This window comes from Leucoraja erinacea, chromosome 11 (genome assembly GCF_028641065.1).
Source record: "Leucoraja erinacea ecotype New England chromosome 11, Leri_hhj_1, whole genome shotgun sequence".
Classification (NCBI taxonomy): domain Eukaryota; kingdom Metazoa; phylum Chordata; class Chondrichthyes; order Rajiformes; family Rajidae; genus Leucoraja; species Leucoraja erinaceus.
In genome coordinates this window covers 35463108-35483663 of record NC_073387.1, presented here as the reverse complement: position 1 = coordinate 35483663, position 20556 = coordinate 35463108, and the positions used below count along the sequence as shown (strand labels likewise).

Sequence of the window (20556 nt, the reverse complement as noted above, 5' to 3'; positions counted from 1 at the left end):
GGGCTGGTTGTACCTCTTGTGACTTCGGAGCTTCCCAACATCAGTCTCTACCCAAGACTGCGAGCTCCTCGATGTTGAAATCCGCAGGCCGCAGTTGGAGCGTCGATCCCAGGCAAGGGATTGCAGGCTCTGATGGTAAGTCCACAGCCCCACGGTGAGGCTCAGTCAGTCTTGAGCAAGGCCGCCAGCTCCATGATGTTAGGCCATAGAGTGACCGGTGATACCATCCGGAAAACAATCACATCTCTGGAAAGGTGGTTCCAGATGGTTCCTTTTGTAAATAATGCAAATGATAATTAACTGCAGCTGACCCACTTCCTTGTTTTGAACAAAAAATGTTGTATATATGAAGCTGGAAAAGAATACAGACAATCCACGTCACATATTTTAGATTTAAACATAAATCGATAATATGTGGTTTGCATAAGGTGATTTAAAGTTTCATGTAACTCTAAACGTTCATAAACTCGGGAGTACAGAAAAACATTAATGAGGGGTGTAATTCCACACTTTGAAGTTTCGAACTTGAGCTCCAAAGGAATGTCCTTTTGCTTATTATATGTGCAGTGACTCATGGAATATCAAGCTGGAAGACGTCAAAGATAATGAAGAATGGGAGCACATGCCAGAAGATGCCGTGCTGGGAGGACCAGATGATTGGAAGGGGTTTCCAAAGAAGCAGACATAAAAGCCAGGCTGAAGCTGAAATCAAAAGATCTTCCAGCAAAGAGAAAAAGATAAGAGTAGGCAGTTTTGTAGCTCATGGGCAAATGCAGAAAATTTGAGGAATGTGCTATAGTGGAGGTAAAGTCACTTGTTGAGTGCTGTTTTTAATGGTTGTATCTGAAGTTAATTTTCTAAATATGATTTAAAAAAAAACCCATTTTAATCCAGACCAATCTGGATGCCCATGGAATAGATGAATTTTAAACATTGCATTGAAACTTCATGCAGAATTCCTGCCCTGGACCATTTCAATTTAGTAAAAAAAAAAAAAATTCTTAAAAAGTCGATCTTTTTTGGAGAGACCGGAATCAGAGTTGTTACCCTACACTGAACCACAATTTTAGTGAAAAGATTGACAAATTCATAAGTCAAACCCAATGGAAAGCACTACTGTGGCCTGAAGATGACAAGATGAATTTCTATCATCACCATGGGAATCTCCAGTGCACTTGGAAAAGCAGGAGCTATCTTCTAATTTCCGCAATGAATCCTGATGTTTCCAATGCACTAGCCTTCCTTTTCAATACTAGATTTGTTTGGAAAGTCCATTCTAGCCAGAATTAGTGTCATCATGGATCATCCCCTCTTTGTGTTAGAATCTGTATTTCAAAAGTGTTTAAATAGGATTAAATAAAAACAATTCAAATTGAGTTAGGTTTATTGTCATGTGTATCGAGGTACAGTGAAAATATTTTGGTGCATGCTAACCAGTCATCATACAATACTTGAGTACAATCGAGCCATCCACAGTGTACAAACATATGATAAAGGGAATAACGTGAATAACGTTCAGTGCAACATGCCAAATTGTGCCAGGAAATTAAGTTAGTTCTGATAAACTCCCATCTCACCATCCCCAAAGCTACTCAGGTTAAAATCAGAACTAAAATGAGTTGGCTATAAATTACGTGTGCAGCATCAAAAGTGAATGAGTTTTGTTTGTGAATGCATACTCTACCCTGCTTCTGAAATGCAGTTCCATTCACTTCAATAGACACAAAACTGAATGTTCAGCTATTGCTAGCAGTTATGACAAGGCTTACAACTCCCAACCAGGTATGAATGTATACAGAAAAGTTTTTATTACAGTTTCAAACTAACATTGGTCACTGATTCTTAGAACCAAAGAAGGAAATAAAACCCCAAGAACACCTCCTCAAATGAACTTGGGGATTTTATTCAATCCAATGGATAGATGCAACTGAGTCAAAACCAGTAATTAATTTAATTATGATACAGTGCAAGATAAAAGTTAGACATCTTGCTTTAATGACGTAAGAACTGTCGAGTGATCCTTTTACTTTTAAAGTCTGCAATAAGGAAACAATTTTGGTGTGTCATGCAGCATTGAGACCTGTAACCAATTCATTCACCGCAATAACGTCAAAGAGTAAACTGCACTATAAGCACAATTTAATCTCTGGAATTGTTGTTTGAAACCTTATTAACGCAGTTACTTTTAATGATTTCATACTGTTGCCACCATAATGCAAATTGACCCATTTATTTTTCCAAGAATGTTAAAAAACGTTGTCTAAAAGTAATTTGAGTATTATATTATTTTACTTAAATCACCAAGATTAATAGCTATTAAAATTATATTATATATATCATTATCAAAATTATCTTTCCTATAATATGGAAGTATTTATGATATTTGCAGGGTGTTTTAATGTTTAAATTAATTGAAAGTTACCAGTCCATGCACTAGAAGATTTTCTGCTCTTAAGTACATGAGTAAATGTGGCATCTCTCCTAATCCTGCTGGAGTGAGATTTTATATTGCACTCTTCACACAACAGCAACCACACTTAAAATGCATAGCACAATGATTTCTCTGTTGGTGAAAGTTATGTGCTTGCTGTCTAATAACACCCCGCACCGGTGTAGCTGATACTGCCTCAAATTAATGATCAGATCTCTCTCTCTTAAAGAGGGTCTGACCACACAAGAATACTACTACTGAAGGTAGTACATTGCAAAATGTTCAACGCAGCTATAAATGTACAGGGTGCCACTAAGGGAGTGAGCTCTCAGATTTTTAGATAGTGATGTAAATATTCTCATTGATGAGGTGTTGAGGTGATTTACTCCTGTGATGCCAAAACACATTCCCCATCACCAGCCACCCCATATCTCAAGCAGATTTGCGATGACATTGGAAGGTATTAAGAGACTTAAGTGTCCAGAATGAGTTACTGCTGAATCAGAAACGTAATTTATCTACTCATGGTTAATGCTGTAACCATATCTTCCATCTGACACAACACAAACAAACACACATCTGCCACATTCTACAATGGTAATTTTTTTTTGCCAATCTAGGGATAAAACACATTCTGCTGCAATGATGAGTAAATTGGCAATGGATCCTTATCTGACAGCAGAACCTGATTCTCAGCCTGTCGAGAGCATATTCTGAGCAATAGCTCAATGTCTACAACATTTCTATCCATCCATCAATGTCTGTCCCACTCCTTGGTTTTATCAGCCTAAATCAGACATTAGCCATAATTCCCCTTTCACAACTGCAGCTTTGCTTAGGCAGGAGCAAAGATAGCATTAACTGTTAAAGCATTGCACGGGCATAGAGTTTTCACACACAACAGAACTTCCTCCTTGAAAGCTTCATTATTTAGTCCTGTTTGTGTTATCCCATGAACCTAGATGATGAGTTGTCAATTTAATGTTTTTAATAGTATACGTCTTTAATTGTGACTGTTCTCAATTTTCTACAGGACATTGACTTCATTCTAGCATTAAGGTGCTTAGAGAAAATGTGATGTAAATGGTTGACTGCAATGACCCAGCCAAATTCAAAAGGGTAGCTGGTGGGACTGTGGTAGTCCACCATAATGAAAATAGTTGCTTCCTGGAGTGAGCAGAAAACCAAGTACGCTGATGCTGATCTTCTTGCAGATCCTATCCTTGAAACCTTTGTGGTGAAAGCAATGCTTCTATAGTCTGGTCCATTTGGTCTGCTTCTATTTGCTGACAGGACTTGTACTCTACAGTTATCCTCAGTGATGGAGGTGGTGAATTTGCAGTTAATATTTTCAAATCAACAAGACATTGGCCATCACTCCCTTGTCACATTATCTTGTTGATTATGCCATGTACCCCCTTGATGCGGAAATGGATTGCGGAACAGTGATGTGGATTGTAATGTTACTTGCACAACCATGGAGAATTGCAAATGTAGCCATTGAAACTAGATGTCCATGCCTGTTAGATGCTACATCATAGGGTATTCATCCAAAGTACTTTCGAAATGGATAATCAAATGGAGGCGATATCCACTGTATTTGATAGAAATGCTCTCAAGTAGATACTGGAGTGTCACCATGGACCTGAAAATCCCAAAAGCAAAGTAGTAGCTTTGCCATTATTGCCTCGCTGCCTGTCTGGAGAATAGCCATTGTCAATTCCTGAGATACACCCTAACAACTGTAGCACAGTGGTACAGTTAGTAGAGCTGGTGCCTCACAGCGCCAGAGACCCTGATTTGATCCTATCTTGGGCACTGTCTGTGTTGAGTTTTCACATTCTCCCTGTGACCACATATGTTTCCTCCAGGTGCTCTGGTTTCTACCCACATCCCAAAGACATGTGAATTTGTAGATTAACTAGCCTCTGTAAATTGCCACTAGCATGCAGGGAGTGGATGAGCAAGTGGGATAACATAGAACTAGAGTGAATGGGTGATCGATGTTCGGCGTGGACTCGGTAGGTCATGAGACTTGTTTCTATGCTGATCTAAAGTCAATCAAACACATCCAGAGAAACCTTACCTCGTCACAATCTTCTGACTTGGCTTTTATGCACGGCTACAGCTTAAAAATAAAGTCATACAAGCTCCACAAAACATGGGATTAACCAGGGGAAATTTCATCTCATTGTGGCACACAGTTGGATGTTCAGGAAGCAATATACCTTGCATTTTATGCTGATTTCCAGGATTACATGTACTTTTGGGAGGCCTGCAGATCTCACAAATCGGCATCCTTGATAGAGTTTCCTCAAGGAAAAGGGCAAGTCGTGGAAGAGTTTCCATGACTTCAATAATAAATTGAAATGTAAAAGATAGCATGGATCACTCAAGGTCCGAAATGATCCAGAGGATAAGAAATTCAGGCAAAGCAGTCGAGGCGTGGGTTAATGGCTGGAGCTCTATCTGAATATGGCGATAGATATTGCTCCTTGAAGCACCAGAGGTAGAAGCATATAGTCTGCATTTTCTTGTCTGGGGTAATGACGTTTTCAATGCCTTTTCCTTCAGGGTCCTCTGGCATGTGCAAATTCATCTCCTCACCAAGTTGAATGCAGTCGATTACCCTTAAAATATCTAAAAAAAACACATTAAATTCTCAGAGCATATTCCCTGGTACTGCATACATTTGAAGTGCACATGAGCATATGCATCACCGTTATTCATTGATTAAACATGACAAGTCATTAGAAATGTATGTTTTAGTCTATTGTTCTTTTAGTGTCGTAAGACTGACCTTTGGACAAGTCCTCAGAAAACAAAAACTTGACGGTACTACCAATGATGCCAGAACTAAAAACATCGTCCTGCACGCTTACTTCAATATTCAACGTGCATATCTGACTGTTGGCCTCTAATCAACTTTCCTGTTTAGCACCTAGTAACCTGTTATTCATTTAACCATCAAAATTCCATCAAACGGTTTAAAAATCCATCCAACTGAGCCTGTTATATGTTATGACTCAACATTTATTGGTCATACAATAGCATTTTGTAAAATGATACATCACAGGAGAAATCCACTCAGAAATGTATGCCCGTTTTCAGGCTCCTTGAAAGAATTATCGTATTAGATAGATTCCCGAGTTCTTCCCGAAAGTTTTATAAAATCTATCGCTGCAGGTATTTGGTTTCCAGTTGAAATTTAGTATTGAATCTGTTTCTACAATCATTTCAGAATAAAAAGGGAACAGGCATTTGCTGTGTAAATATTTCTCTTCATGGTGTTTAGTTAAGGTAATTGGAATAAAATAAAGCACAAAGTTCTGTGTTACATAAACCACATAAAACATTATACTAGCATTGGAAACAATTAATTTCCTAAAATCAAATCTTGTCAACTTTTAACTTCTCTACTCAAAGCACAACAACCTCAGATTCTTGCATATCTTCAAGTAGCAATAGTTTTTTTTTATCCCTGTGGGTAACACTTCAACATCTTTTTAAATATAAGGTCTGGAGTTGAACATAGTTTTCCAGTTGGAACCAGAATATTATTTCATAGAGATAACAGTGATTTTGTAATCTATGCCTTGCTTTCAAAGCAGAGAATCATGAAAGCCATTCATCAGTCCCAACTTGTCTTGCAACCTTCAAAGACTTGTGTATTTAAATGCTATGTCCTGTTCACCATGGATATGCCCCCATTTTAAAATTGTACTGTTTAGTTTCTATTGTTTTTCCTTACTTGTTCTTGCTGCAAAATGAATCATCTTTTATCATCAAATCTCATCTTCCACTTGTCTAGCTGTCCATATCCTCCTTTAGACTGTTACAAAGCACCTTGCTGTTCAATTTCCATTCTTTGAAGTTTTATCCTCAGTACGTGCACATGTCCAGGACAGTAACAAAAGCTATGATTCCAACAACATTTTCTTGGACACAGCTCTGCACACTTTCCTCCAATTTATAAAATGGCCATTCACCAAAAGACTCTGCTTTCTGTACCTTAACCAATTTCATATGATTCATTCTTTATTCCTAATGCCTTCAGTTTGCTAATTATTAAGGTACTTAACCAAATTTTTTAGAGTCTAAATTTGAAACTGCAGTTTCAAAAATCCATTCCGTTACTTCATAGAACTCCATCAAATTAATTGTGTACAATTTTCCTTTATTAAATGCACACTTACTTTCTTTTATTGCCTTCCATTTTTTGCTATGTGCCACTTAAAAGTTGCCCCACACTGATGCTGCATTCTCTAGACCATCATTGTAAGATATTTCATTCCCCATATTACAAAAAAACAGAAATGTAATGTTATCATTCCTCCAATCCTCAGGCACAATCCCAATGTTTATGGAACAATAAAAGATTTTGGCCAAGGATTCCAATATTTCTTCCCTTACTTCCCTCAGCAATCAAGATTGTTGCATCTGGACTGGTTGACTGAATTTAATCATTATCAATGTTTTTAGTATTTATTTGTCATTTTTATCCTTCTTTGGTTCACGAATTCAACCTTTTTAAAAATATAAAAATATATATTTGCACAAAGCACCATGTGACTCCAGTTTCTGATAATTCCATGCTGTGTTGTTGAAACCCTGCTGTAGCATTCACATACTTTGCTTGTCCATCAGACGCAGTTACTTGTCCGAATGGAAATAAATGCCAAAACTTCATTTTTAGCCTGAAAGATATGTTGCAGTTTGGATTTGGACAAGGCTTTAATAATTCAAACATGCCAATTCCCCATGCCTTGTACTGCCAGTATTTCCTTGGCCCTGTCAGGATATCAATGGGAGTCCAACAACATCAGCAACCAAAGGCACATTTGAAAAGAAGTTGTCTCAAATAGCTCCGATTTTTCCCCCTGCTCTTTTATAAAGCTCCTTGTCCAAAGTACTGAGTCCTATAAATACGTAGAAGATATTGATGTTTTGTATATATATACAGGTGCACAACCTTTTATCCGGAGTTCCGGAAACCGAAAAACTCCGAAAACCGGCCATTTTTTCCAGGATGTCGTCTGCGCACCATAGCTCGCGTTTGGCGCCAAACTTGACCTGAAACGACCCACGGTCAACTCAGGTCTGTACTACTGTAGCGGCTGCCTCCTCCCCGGAGACCGGGGAGACGCTTAAACATCTGTAAATCATTGCTTAAATGTTAGTCAGTTAGTTTGGAGGGCTTTGGTGTAAAGAGGGGGTGAAGGGGTAAACTTTAATTCTTAGTCCCCTACCTGGTCGGAGCGGCGGGGAGCGGTCAATGCCTTACTGGGTCGCCGTGCAGTAAGCTCCGCAGCGCTGTGGCCGGTGGGGCTGCGGGCGGCGCCGGTTGTAGCTCCGACCCCGGCAACTCTACCCCAGGCTGCGAGGCGCTCCAAATCCAGCGCGGCCCGCGGCCGGACGCCCGCAGCCCCAGCTCCGCGAATGTTGGGAGTCGGCGGCGTCGCAGCGCTGGGATACCAGCGGGGAGCGGGCAATGCCTTACCGGGTCGCTGTGCGGAAAGCTCCGGAGCTTTGTGGCCTCCGACTCCCAACATTCGCGGAGCTGGGGCTGCGGGCGTCCGGCCGCGGGCGGCACTGGATTTGGAGCCGCGCAGCCAGGGGTAGAGTTGCCGGGGTCGGAGCTCCAACCGGCGCCGCCCGCGGCCAGACGGAGCCCCCAGCTCCGCGAGGTTGGGAGTCGCCGACCAGGTAGGGGACTAAGAATTAAAGTTTCCCCCTTCACCCCCACTCCACCACCACCACATAAAATCCCTACAAACTAACTGACTAACATTTATGCAATGATTTACAATGATTCTCCCGGTCACCGGGGAGGAGGCAGCTGCTCCAGACTTTTCTAGCCGCCCGCGCTACCTACCTAATCTACGCTAAAAATCTTCCATTCGGAAATCCGAAAATGTCCGAAATCCGACAAGTGTCTGGTCCCAAGGCTTTCAGATAAAAGGTTGTGCACCTGTATATAGATTATATATATATATATATATATATATGTATTTATTTATATATATAGACATTGTGGATATATATATATGGACATTGTAGCCGAATGGATTCTTGGGATGGCGACTCAGTCACTCAAGCCTGTTGTGCTGGCAGCTCACTCACTCACGGCTGGTGCGCTGGCAGTTGACTCACGGCTATTCCTTGAAATTCCTTTCAAGCAGGGTGCAAGGCCACCAAATTCAAATGCAGTTTCATACCATTTCAAGCAAGGTGCAAGGCCACTAAAGACAGCGAGTCGTGACCTCTCCCTCCTCCATCTTGCAGAGACTGAGCTATTCCCACACTTCTGGGGTTTATAGTCCCTCCACCCCTCCCTCCAGAAGGGGCATGGCCTTCATGGCGTGATTGACAGGAGAGAGAATCTCAACATTTTTTAAACACTAATAACTCTTTTATTTTTCATTGATGTGAAAAATCCTCAGCACCTGATGAGCGGAGGGGAACTCTGAGTAAGATGGCCAAAAAGCACAGCCGTACGTGGTAGCATTTTGTCTAAAATCAATATAAAGCGCAAACAGGAAGTGGTCAAGATTAGACTATTAATTATATAGAAGGCAAGCTAACTTTAATTAGGCAAGGCAACTTTAATTAAGCATGGCAACTGTAATTAGGCAAGGCAACTTTAATTAGGCATCTTTAATTAGGCAACACAGCTTTAGCATTTCCAAACCAAAGGCATCACAGCTTTAGCATTTCCAAACCAAAGGCATCACAGCTTTAGCATTTCCAAGCCAAAGGCAACACAGCTTTAGCATTTCAAAACCAAAGACAACACAGCTTTAGCATTTCAAAACTATATTTTCAAACCACATTAAGGGCACTGACAGGTCAGTAAAACCACTCACAGTTTAGTACACATGTGTTCAGTGTTATTCGCAGCTCAGATTGAGAGATGTGACCATCTCGCTCCCCCATCTTGCAGAGACTGACTGAGGCACTCAACACATTTATAGTCCCTCCAGAAGAGGCGTGGCCTTCAGGAGAGAGAATCTCAATATTTTTTAACACTAATAACTCTTTTTCATCGTTGGGAAAAATCCTCTTGTCCTGCGCAGCGGAGGGGGATCCTGAGTAAGATGGCCAAAATTTACAGCCGTAAGTGGCAGCGTTTTTTCTAAAATCAATATACAGAACAACACGAAGTGGTCAAGATCAGACTTTTAGTAATATAGATGCTGAAGCAGTAAACAAATAAGATGAAGGTTGATGCTCACATGAGTCTCAAGCTGGCTGAGTAGCTGAAAGGGAAATGTTTCATATCTGGGAGAAAAAATCAAATTCCCAGGAAGTTTAGATATCTCTTCAAGTCACACATTATCTGCCTTGGAAATCTGTGCCAATCCATCATCATTGCTGAGTGCAAATCCTAGAATTCCACAACTATCATTATGGGATTATGTACACCAATAATGATTTGCAAAATTTGTGAAGTTTGCTCGTTGTACCCTTTTCAAGGGCAATTAGAGACGGGCAATAATCACCAATCCTACCAGCGACCCACTCCCTGAAAAAAAGCAGGATGAATTCATCTTGTACAAATAGTTGATAACAAATCGGCAACTTATCTTACAAACCATATTTTTGTTTTTCACAATCATTTTTCTCTCGGTATGTACACATTTCCCTTAACTCCATGTAGGTATGTTGCAAAGTGTACCTGAAGCGTCGCTGAAAATCTGCCCCAGCCCGTGTGCTCGATTTTGGCGCCGTTTAGAGCGGGGCGGGTTTAAAACGCGATTTTCTCTAGGCTGTTCAAATCGAGTTTGTTCAGCCTAGTTAATTATTAACGAAAATTCGCTGGTAGGTTCCCTCACATGAGCTATTATTAGTTTTACGAGTTTTTCCTAAGTGCTATAGTAGTTTAAAAATTAACCTCTAAAACACCGACGGCTCGCAACCAGCTGGGTCTATAGAGCAGAAATCTGAAGGGTAGCAGTATATTTTTACATTAAAAAGGGCTTCTTAAGATCACTTTATACAAAGTTTAATATTGCAAGTAGCTAATTTTGGGCCCATTATATCCCGAAGTATTTTTCTGGGCATTTGAGGGCACAAATCTACCACAATGTGAACGTTCTAAACCAGCGCGTTCACAGGAACCCACTAGAAAGCTGATTTAAAATGGACTTTAATTTACAGCAATTGAACACTAAATTCCTTCCATTTGGCCTATAATTTTAATGTAAATGAGATTTAAAAATCATGTTTTATTGTGAATTATTTGTGAATATTATTTGGACACTTAGGCTATTTAAAATGTTAATCATTTATTAAGAAATGGATAGATGTTTAGATCTAGTAATTGAAGTTTGAAATTAGCTACAAGTGGGTAACTAACTAATTATATGCTTTAATTTCAGGTCATCCGAGTAAGATTATTTTATATTTGTTTCAGAATGGTTCAATCTATGATAACTGAAAATTTCATTCAGTTCTCTTAATTTTTAAGAAGGTTATGGGCTTTTGACTGCACACGATCTCAGCTTTTTTGTTATGTCCATAGAAAATCAATAGGGAACAAGATGCTAATTTCCGAGTATGAAAATGGCCATAACCTTTTAAATACTTGAGATATGAAAGTGAATTAGGTGTCAAATTAAACTTCTTTTTATGCTTTATCTGATGGGATAAATTACAGACTTGATTTTTTAAATCTCAAAATATTGTAACATTGCTACTCCATGTGCAATTTTTTGTAACAAATGACTGATCAAATGTTTTCCATGAAAAATTTTGCATTTACATTAGCTCTGTCATTTCTCCGACTAGTCTCTGCAAGATTAGACAATTATCTTTTGCCTTTTAGAAATATTGCTGCCAGAAACTATAAATTTTATGCTGTGAGTGGTGAAAATGTTTATCACTCTACCACACCAATTTTAGGCAATGATAAAATAGATGAGCAAATATCTGGCATATATATCAATTCTTGTAGACTTATTCATAGATACAAACCACAGAGTCAAGCCTGGAGCACTCGAAGTTCCTTGCAAAAGTAAGTGAAGACTTTATTAATATGTTGGAAAGGAGCTTGGAGGGGCTTGGTAACTGTCAATAAACAGGACCTATGGGTCTAGTATGGTAAATATGTTTACTTTTTTAGTTCAGTTTAGAGATACAGCACAGAAACAGGCTCTTTGGCCCACCGAGTCCCCACCAACCCACACACTCACACCATCCTACGCACACTAGGGACAATTTACACATAAACCAAGCCAATTAACCTACAAACCTATACGTATTTGGAGTGTGGGAGGAAACTGAAGATCTCAGAGAAAAACCAAGCAGTCATGGGGAGAACGTACAAACTCCGTACAGACAGCACACATAGTTGGGATCAAACCCGGGTCTCCGGTACTGCAAGCGCTGTAAGGCAGCAACTCTACCTTTGCACCACCGTGTACTTACTGGAGTGTGTAGTTGTTTATTTTTCTCCAGGCTCTGTTTATTTATTCCAGAGTGTGGGTCTAGAAGGATACTTCAATTTTTTTGTTCTGAGGAAAGAGGAAGTAGCGATAGGATACACAACAGTTCAAATTGACTACGAAGTGTTCAGGATTCTTCCACCTAAACACTAATATCTGCAGCGATGTGACAGACTTCACTGTTGATGGTCTCTTCCCATTGAAAGACATCTAGTGGCATTGCACATGATGTGAATGCTTAATTTTTAATGCCAGATGCTCCCCAGAAAACTCATCCAAACCTCTGTCAACCAGTTTATACCATGAATAAAATACCATATGTTATGTTATTGTGTGAAAGAAGTTTTAGTTTAGTTTAGAGATACAGCACGGAAACAGGCCTTTTGGCCCACTGAGTCCTCACTGACCAGCAATCCCCACACACTTACGCTATCCTACACACACTGGAGATAATTTTCAATTATACCAAGACAATTAGCCTACAAACCTGTATCTCATTGTTTCGAGTAGTCAGAAACCAATGCAGCCTATTTAGCCATAAATAATAAAATGACACGTTATTTCACTGTGCTTGCAATTTTACTGAGATTGACAAAAATAACTTACCTTCTCAGAGTCCAGTTTAATTCTAGCACCTGCTCTAACTACACATGCAGCTACTATGCAACTTAGTTCTTGCATGGTAATTTGCAACTAGCTTTATGTTGTAAGTGCATACAATTAGTTATACCAAGAATTTTTCCAACAGCCACATTGCAAAGGGCACTAACCATCTATCCAATTAGACATATGCAGATTAAGTAGAAGTACAAATTAACATGAAATGCTGATATGATGCCAATGTGCCTTTTTAGAGCTCAATGTTGTGGCTAACAATATGGGTCACAACTTGTTGCGACTGCAGCAACTGTCAAAATAATGCAATTGCTTTTTCCTGATCTGGTATGAACGTCCTCTGCAAAGCCATCCAGATCTGATATGAATTAGCAAGATTATCAAGGACAAGGACTGCTTCTGCATGTTTAACACATTCAAAAACCATTAGCAATCAGTGAAATAACTAAAAACATTCCAAAAAATAAAATAATTTAAAAGCAATGTTAAACAATTCACAACTTTGAAGTATACCAAGTTACTTGGTCCCATTCCTACCAACTAAATTGAATGGTTCCAGATTAGGTTTACCTCGACACAGATTCAGTGAGCAGTTAAATCAGCATTAGTACTAGATAAGTGAGGCACGTTTCTGCCTTACTGTATGATTACATGACGAGCCCACTGGGAGAATGCACTTGCAAAAGCTTACAGGAGTGTTCAGAAAGTTTGGAAGCACTCAACGGAACCTTAATAAATGGAATGCCAAAGTATGGGCCTTGAGTTTTAAGGCCACGGTCATGAATTGAAAGGAAGATAATTAAGCCATGATAAAAAAAAGTAGGGATTAGAAAAGAGGTTATGATGTAATTAAATTAGAGGTCGGGTTCAGTGGTGGCAGTAGATGGCAGCAGTGGTGGGTTGTAGATGGATTGGACCAGGCCTTTGGTGGAAGATAGACACAAAAGCTGGAGTAACTCAGTGGGACAGGCAGCATCTCTGGATACAAGGAATGGATGACTTTTAGGGTCGAGACTGCAGACCCGAAACATCACCCATTCCTTCTCTCCAGAGATGCTGCCCGTCCCGCTGAGTTACTCCAACTCTTTGTTTCTATCTTTGGTTTAAACCAGCATCTTCAGTTCCTTCTTACACCTTTGGTGGAAGAGTTGGCCGAGGTGACAGGTAGAGTGTTGGACTAAAAGGTTGATCGCTAGGTTGCAGCAGAAGGTTAATGAGGGGACAGGGTAGAGGTCGGTTGAAGGATGGGTAATGGGTCCGCTTCTGGGGAGCATAATAAATATAAAAGTTGTTCAAATTGAGTCACACCAGACTAATGACATTCATATACAGGAACTGACAATCAATTTCAATGCTCTATGAATATTTTAATTGGAGTAATAAAAGATTACTTAAATCAAAATACATTTTGTTTTAGAAAGGGGGTAGGTTTTGCAAGGTTTATACATAAATTAGCATAGATCATGTAAGAAATAATACATTATTAATTAACTCATCATGCGGGTTATAAGTGGAAAGGGTTATTTCTGAACCTGCTTCAAGAAGAACTATAATTTTATGTGTAGGGAGGAACTGCAGATGCTGGTTTAAACCGAAGACAGACGCAAAAAGCTGGGGTAACTCAGCGGGACAGAAGGAGAGAAGGAATGGGTGTTGTTTCAAGTCTGAAGAAGGGTCTCGACCTGGAACGTCACATAGAATATATTTAATGGGGCAGCCATGATTCTATTGTTTAGTTTAGTTTAGTTTAGAGATACAGCGTGGAAACAGGCCCTTCGGCCCACTGAGTCCGCAACAACCAGCGATCCCCACATATGAACACGATCCTAATACACGAGGAACAATTTACACTTATACCAAGCCAATTAACCTACAAACCTGTACGTCTGGAAGTGTGGGTGGAAACCGAAGATCACAGAGAAAACCCACGCTGTCACGGGGAGAATGTAAAATTTTGTTCAGACAGCAACCTTAGTCGGTATCAAACCCAGTTCTCCAGCGCTGTAAGGCAGCAACTCTACCGCTGCGCCACCATGCCGCCTATTGTTGTGAAAGCAGCTAATGCAGAGTGGCGTGAATTTGAACCCCATTGCAGTTTTGAGCAAGTAGGTTGTCAGATAAGATGTTAAAATGTGGCACTGCCTCGCATTGCTGTTGCAGATACTGTGGCATGTTTTAAATCAGCAAGGAAATTCTCCACAGAGTTGCAACACAGCTGTCCCTTCCCTCAATATTTTTTTCCAAACCCAACAGCACTAATATAAATTGGCTTAGTCATAATCTCATTGTTGTTTGTGGCCAAACATAAGCCAAAACTTAAATTGTTTGTGTAATATTTGTAATGAATTGATAACCCATTCATGTGTTTACTTTTTACTGCCGAAGAAGCATTGATTTCATAAAACAAACAAGTTTAATTTGATCTGCATTCATACTATCTTAGTTATTATTTTTAATTACTTACTTTCTGAAAATTAAATCATGTTGAATTAACCAAATGAAACAGGAGATCCTTTGTAAAGTATCTAAGAAAGTTAGCCTGTGGTGGTGCCTGGCTGTGACCCAACTTCGGAGGTTCGGAGGCTGCAGGCCCTGTGGACGGTAACATCGGGAGCTCGCGGGTCCCTGGCGGGAGACCGCTTTTTGGAGCTCCCGCAACGGCAACTTCTCCCGCCCGAATCGAGGGGTTTAAATCGACCCGGAGCAGGGCCTTACATCGCCTGGCGCGGCTTAAACGGCTGCAGGACTTACCATCACCCGTTGGGGGCTTTAACATCAAAAGCCTCGATCAGCTCAATGCAGCAGTTTGACTGCTTGACTGCAGGAGAAGAATAAAGAACAGAGAACAGGGAAGAGATAAGACTTTTGCCTTCCATCTCAGTGATGAGGTGTTTGGAGATTCACTGTGATGGATGTTTGTGTGGAATTGTGTTAATTGGGTGTTTTGGTTTTTTGCTGTAATGACTGCAGGAACGTAATTTTGTTTGAACATTATGTTTAAATGACAATAAACGGCATTCTATTCTAACTAGAGTTTTGGGATATCAATTTGCAAATTACTGAGCTGTTGTTAAATTGAGACCAACACCAACAAAGTTAAATATCAAGCTGTTTTTGCAATATCAGGTTTACACTCAAGCAACATCTTCAAAATCTAACCATTCTTTGACCACTAATTTGAACAAATAATTTACATATTGAAGCAGAATATAAGATTCTAATAACACGCTGCAAGGAAATTTACGTTCAAGGTGACAAAGGATAATTATGCTCTTTAAAAAAAAATTCTCTTGTTTATTTATAGGTACACAGTTTTACGTAATGGCCATCTTCAGGAACATGAACATCTGTCCCTCCGAACTGGTATAGAAATCATGATCTAAACACGTTGAAGACGCAACGTTTGGCCTTATCCCAAAACTGGAATTAGCACTTCTGCTCACATAGAACATGGCCCCTACCAATAAAATCCAAATGTTTACAGCACCATTATGCGCAAATGAAATATTGCCCTTCATGGTTGGAGCAGGCAATTTGTAAATATTTGTTTTTTGTGAATAAGGTGTGCTACTAAAAGAAATGCGTGTGAATTAGTCTCAAAGTTGAAGAGTTTGTGTTGTAGTTTCTTATTACAAGTGGCAACTGTTTGGAACCAAATGTGTGGAACAAAGCTGTAGAGAAAAGAACAAAAATGTATATTTATGTGTTATAACTCAAAGATCACGTAATTACTTGATGTGCCAGGTTTCTGCTTGATAAATGGGATGTATTAATTGTAAGCTTTAAAGCCAAGTCAGATAAATGTGTCTTAAATGTCTTTAAAACACAAATGCTGTCTGCTGCCTTGAAAATGTTTCACATTGTGAAGGGAATTTAGGAGGCTAATCTCCCAGTAAATTATAATCTGTATTGGTTTTATTGACAGGAGAGATTACTGACTAGCAGCAACTGAGTCATAAGTTTTTACTTAATTCCAACACTCTCGGTTTTTGGAAAATAAATCAGTGTTTAATAGTTAACTGGGTCGTCTTTCATTTATAGATATTACCTAAAACAAGTTTATGTAAATTGAATATAAATACAATTATAATATTTGTAGAAATACTCAAAATAATTGGCTATTTATGTTGATTGAATGTAAATTCTTATAACTATACATGTATACACTATATTATATATGTACATCATGAAATAGGAATAGTTTCAGAGAAACAAAAATGCTTATTTGTTCCATCACATTAAGGAATCGTTTCTTTGTGTAACAGCTTTAATAATGTAAGCTATATCTTTTTTTCAAATGTCGCTGAATCCGCTGGGAGAGAAATAAATATTTAAAATTATAAAATACATTTATCTGTATGTTTCTTTTTAAAAGTCTTAATGTCTGAACAGCTTACATTATTTTGAACTCTTGATGCAAGGCCGTTTGCTCTTGGACAGATATGGAATATTGTTCAAATATGAAATTGAACATTCAAGTCATAATATTCCTCAGCAGGTTTAGTATCTGAAAAATAAACAACTTGCACAAGTGGTTGAAAGGGGCTGGATGGGTTGGAGTTTGTAAAATGTGTGCAGGATAGTTTTTTGCAGCAATACATAGAAGTACCTACTAGAGAAGGGGCGGTGCTGGACCTCCTGTTAGGAAATGAGACGGGTCAGGTGGCAGAGGTATGCGTTGGGGAACAGTTCGGGACCAGTGATCACAATACCATTAGTTTCAATATAATTATGGAGAGGGTCAGAACAGGACCTAGGCTTGAGATTTTTGATTGGAGAAAGGCTAACTTTGAGGAGATGCAAAAGGATTTAAAAGGAGTAAATTGGGACAGTTTGTTTTATGGGAAAGATGTGGAAGAGAAATGGAGGACATTTAAAAGGGAAATTTTAAGAGTACAGAATCTTTATGTCCCTGTTCGGTTGAAAGGAAATAGTAAAAATTGGAAAGAGCCATGGTTTTCAAGGGAAATTGGACACTTGGTTCGGAAAAAGAGAGAGATCTACAATAATTATAGAAACATAGAAACATAGAAAATAGGTACAGGAGTAGGCCATTCGGCCCTTCGAGCCTGCACCGCCATTCAATATGATCATGGCTGATCATCCAACTTAGTATCCTGTACCTGCCTTCTCTCCATACCCCCTGATCCCTTTAGCCACAAGGGCCACATCTAACTCCCTCTTAAATATAGCCAATGAACTAGCCTCAACTACCTTCTGCGGGAGAGAATTCCACAGATTTACCACTCTCTGTGTGAAAAAAGTTTTCCTCATCTTGGTCCTAAAATATTTCCCCTTAAAATGTTATCATTACAAAATTACCAATGTGGAAATATTTAAACAAATAACATTTTTTTTTAAGTAACAATATAAGCAAATCAACTCACCAGTTATTCATTGATATTCTTACTCAGTTAATTTTCAGCATCTCTTGTGTGATTTAACCAAATCTTCAATTGAGAGGCAGTAACTCCAGAGTAACAATCCTGCTCCCCAAGTTTACAGTGCAGCCACTGCCACTGCAACTGCTCAGGATAATCCGAGGAACTACCTTGAGATCACTCCACTGGTTTTGCAACAGTGAAGACTCTGGCAGTGAAGATTATAGGCAGTATGGAGTAAATGAGGTGCTTGAGGAGTATAAAGAATGTAAAAAGAATCTTCAGAAAGAAATTAGAAAAGCTAAAAGAAGATATGAGGTTGCTTTGGCAAGTAAGGTGAAAGTAAATCCAAAGGGTTTCTACAGCTATATTAATAGCAAAGGGATAACGAGGGATAAAATTGGTCCATTAGAGAGTCAGAGTGGACAGCTATCTGCAGAGCCAAAAGAGATGGGGGAGATATTGAACAATTTATTTTCTTCGGTATTCACCAAGGAGAAGGATATTGAATTATGTGAGGTAAGGGAAACAAGTAGAGTAGCTATGGAAACTATGAGATTCAAAGAAGAGGAGGTACAGACACTTTTGAGAAATATAAAAGTGAATAAGTCTCCAGGTCCGGACAGGATATTCCCTAGGACATTGAGGGAAGTCAGTGTAGAAATAGCAGGGGCTATGAAAGAAATATTTCAAATGTCATTATAAACGGGAATAGTGCCGGAGGATTGGCGTACTGCGCATGTTGTTCCATTGTTTAACAGGGGGGTCTAAGAGTAAACCTAGCAATTATAGACCTGTTAGTTTGACGTCAGTGGTGGGAAAATTAATGGAAAGGATACTTAGAGATAATATATATAAGCATCTGGATAAACAGGGTCTGATTAGGAACAGTCAACATGGATTTGTGCCTGGAAGGTCATGTTTGACTAATCTTCTTGAATTTTTTGAAGAGGTTACTGGGGAAATTGATGAGGGTAAAGCAGTGGATGTTGTATATATGGACTTCAGTAAGGCCTTTGACAAGGTTCCTCATGGAAGGTTGGTTAAGAAGGTTCAATGGTTGGGTATTAATGGTGGAGTAGCAAGATGGATTCAACAGTGGCTGAATGGGAGATGCCAGAGAGTAATGGTGGATGATTGTTTGTCAGGTTGGAGGCCAGTGACTAGTGGGGTGCCACAGGGATCGGTGTTGGATCCACTGTTGTTTGTCATGTACATCAATGATCTGGATGATGGTGTGGTAAATTGGATTAGTAAGTATGCAGATGATACTAAGATAGGTGGGGTTGCGGGTAATGAAGTAGAGTTTCAAAGACTACAGAGAGATTTATGCCAGTTGGAAGAGTGGGCTGAAAGATGGCAGATGGAGTTTAATGCTGATATCATCTACATGCTACATCTTGGCAGGACAAATCAAAATAGGACGTACGTGGTAAATGGTAGGGAATTGAAGAATGCAGGTGAACAGAGGGATCCGGGAATAACTGTGCACAGTTCCCTGAATGTGGAATCTCATGTAGATAGGGTGGTAAAGAAAGCTTTTGGTGTGCTGGCCTTTATAAATCAGAGCATTGAGTATAGAAGTTGGGATGTAATGTTAAAATTGTACAAGGCATTGGTGAGGCCAATTTTGGAGTATGGTGTACAATTTTGGTCGCCTAATTATAGGAAAGATGTCAACAAAATAGAGAGAGTACAGAGGAGATTTACTAGAATGTTGCCTGGGTTTCAGCAACTAAGTTACAGAGAAAGGTTGAACAAGTTAGGGCTTTATTCTTTGGAGCGCAGAAGGTTAAGGGGGGACTTGATAGAGGTTTTTAAAATGATGAGAGGGATAGACAGAGTTGACGTGGTTAAGCTTTTCCCACTGAGAGTAGGGAAGATTCAAACAAGGGGACATGACTTGAGAATTAAGGGACAGAAGTTTAGGGGTAACATGAGGGGGAACTTCTTTACTCAGAGAGTGGTGGCTGTGTGGTATGAGCTTCCAGTGAAGGTGGTGGAGGCAGGTTCGTTTTTATAATTTAAAAATAAATTGGATAGTTATATGGACGGGAAAGGAATGGAGGGTTATGGTCTGAGCGCAGGCAGATGGGACTAGGGGGAATACGTGTTCGGCACGGACTAGAAGGGTCAAGATGGCCTGTTTCCGTGCTGTAATTGTCATATGGTTATATGTTATATGGTTATATCTGCAAGCATTGAAATAATGCTCACATTTAATAGGACATGAGGCTGGCAGATTGGAGTATTGGAGTAATTAAGCATGAAGATAAAGAGAAGCTTTCTTATGGTATAGGCAGAGTGTGATGGGAACTGACATGGGCATTAATGAACTACATCTACATCTTACTATTATTTTAGATGTTGGGGGGAAAACTGAGTTCAGAAGACTAAGGCTAGGCACTGCTCGCCTTAATATGACTGAGGGAAGTGTGAATTCAGTAGCCAAGTTGCATAACTTCTAATACCATTCTAACAATGCAGTGTAGTCATGCTGAGGTAGTCATCTCTGAGTTGATAGAAGCTAACTCCAAATAATGCACCCAATCAAGAGTTCAGGGGTAATGCTGTAACGAAAACCAGGACAGTTCAGGGACCTTCTGCTAAACCACAGACATCCTGGCCAATCACACTTTCCATTTAATAATCTGTAACCTTGTGAATTATGGTGCCTCAAGAG

The 20556-nt window shown here is 39.5% G+C and overlaps 1 protein-coding gene across 3 annotated transcripts in view; it reads left to right on the top strand.

Annotated features, from left to right (window-relative positions):
• The window catches only part of htr4 (5-hydroxytryptamine receptor 4), a 142757-nt gene extending 125919 nt beyond the window's left edge, over positions 1-16838 (top strand). Inside the window, exon 8 of one of the 3 annotated variants that reach the window (XM_055643018.1) lies at positions 15797-16838. Coding sequence is in view for 2 of the 3 variants with exons in the window: in XM_055643016.1 (XP_055498991.1) it covers positions 568-688 (121 nt within the window). In the remaining variant the exon portion in view is untranslated. Of the gene's footprint in view, positions 1-567; positions 2250-15796 lie in introns of those variants that run through there. The other 2 variants (XM_055643017.1, XM_055643016.1) reach the window with 2 other exon arrangements.
• The last annotated feature ends 3718 nt before the right edge of the window (positions 16839-20556 follow it).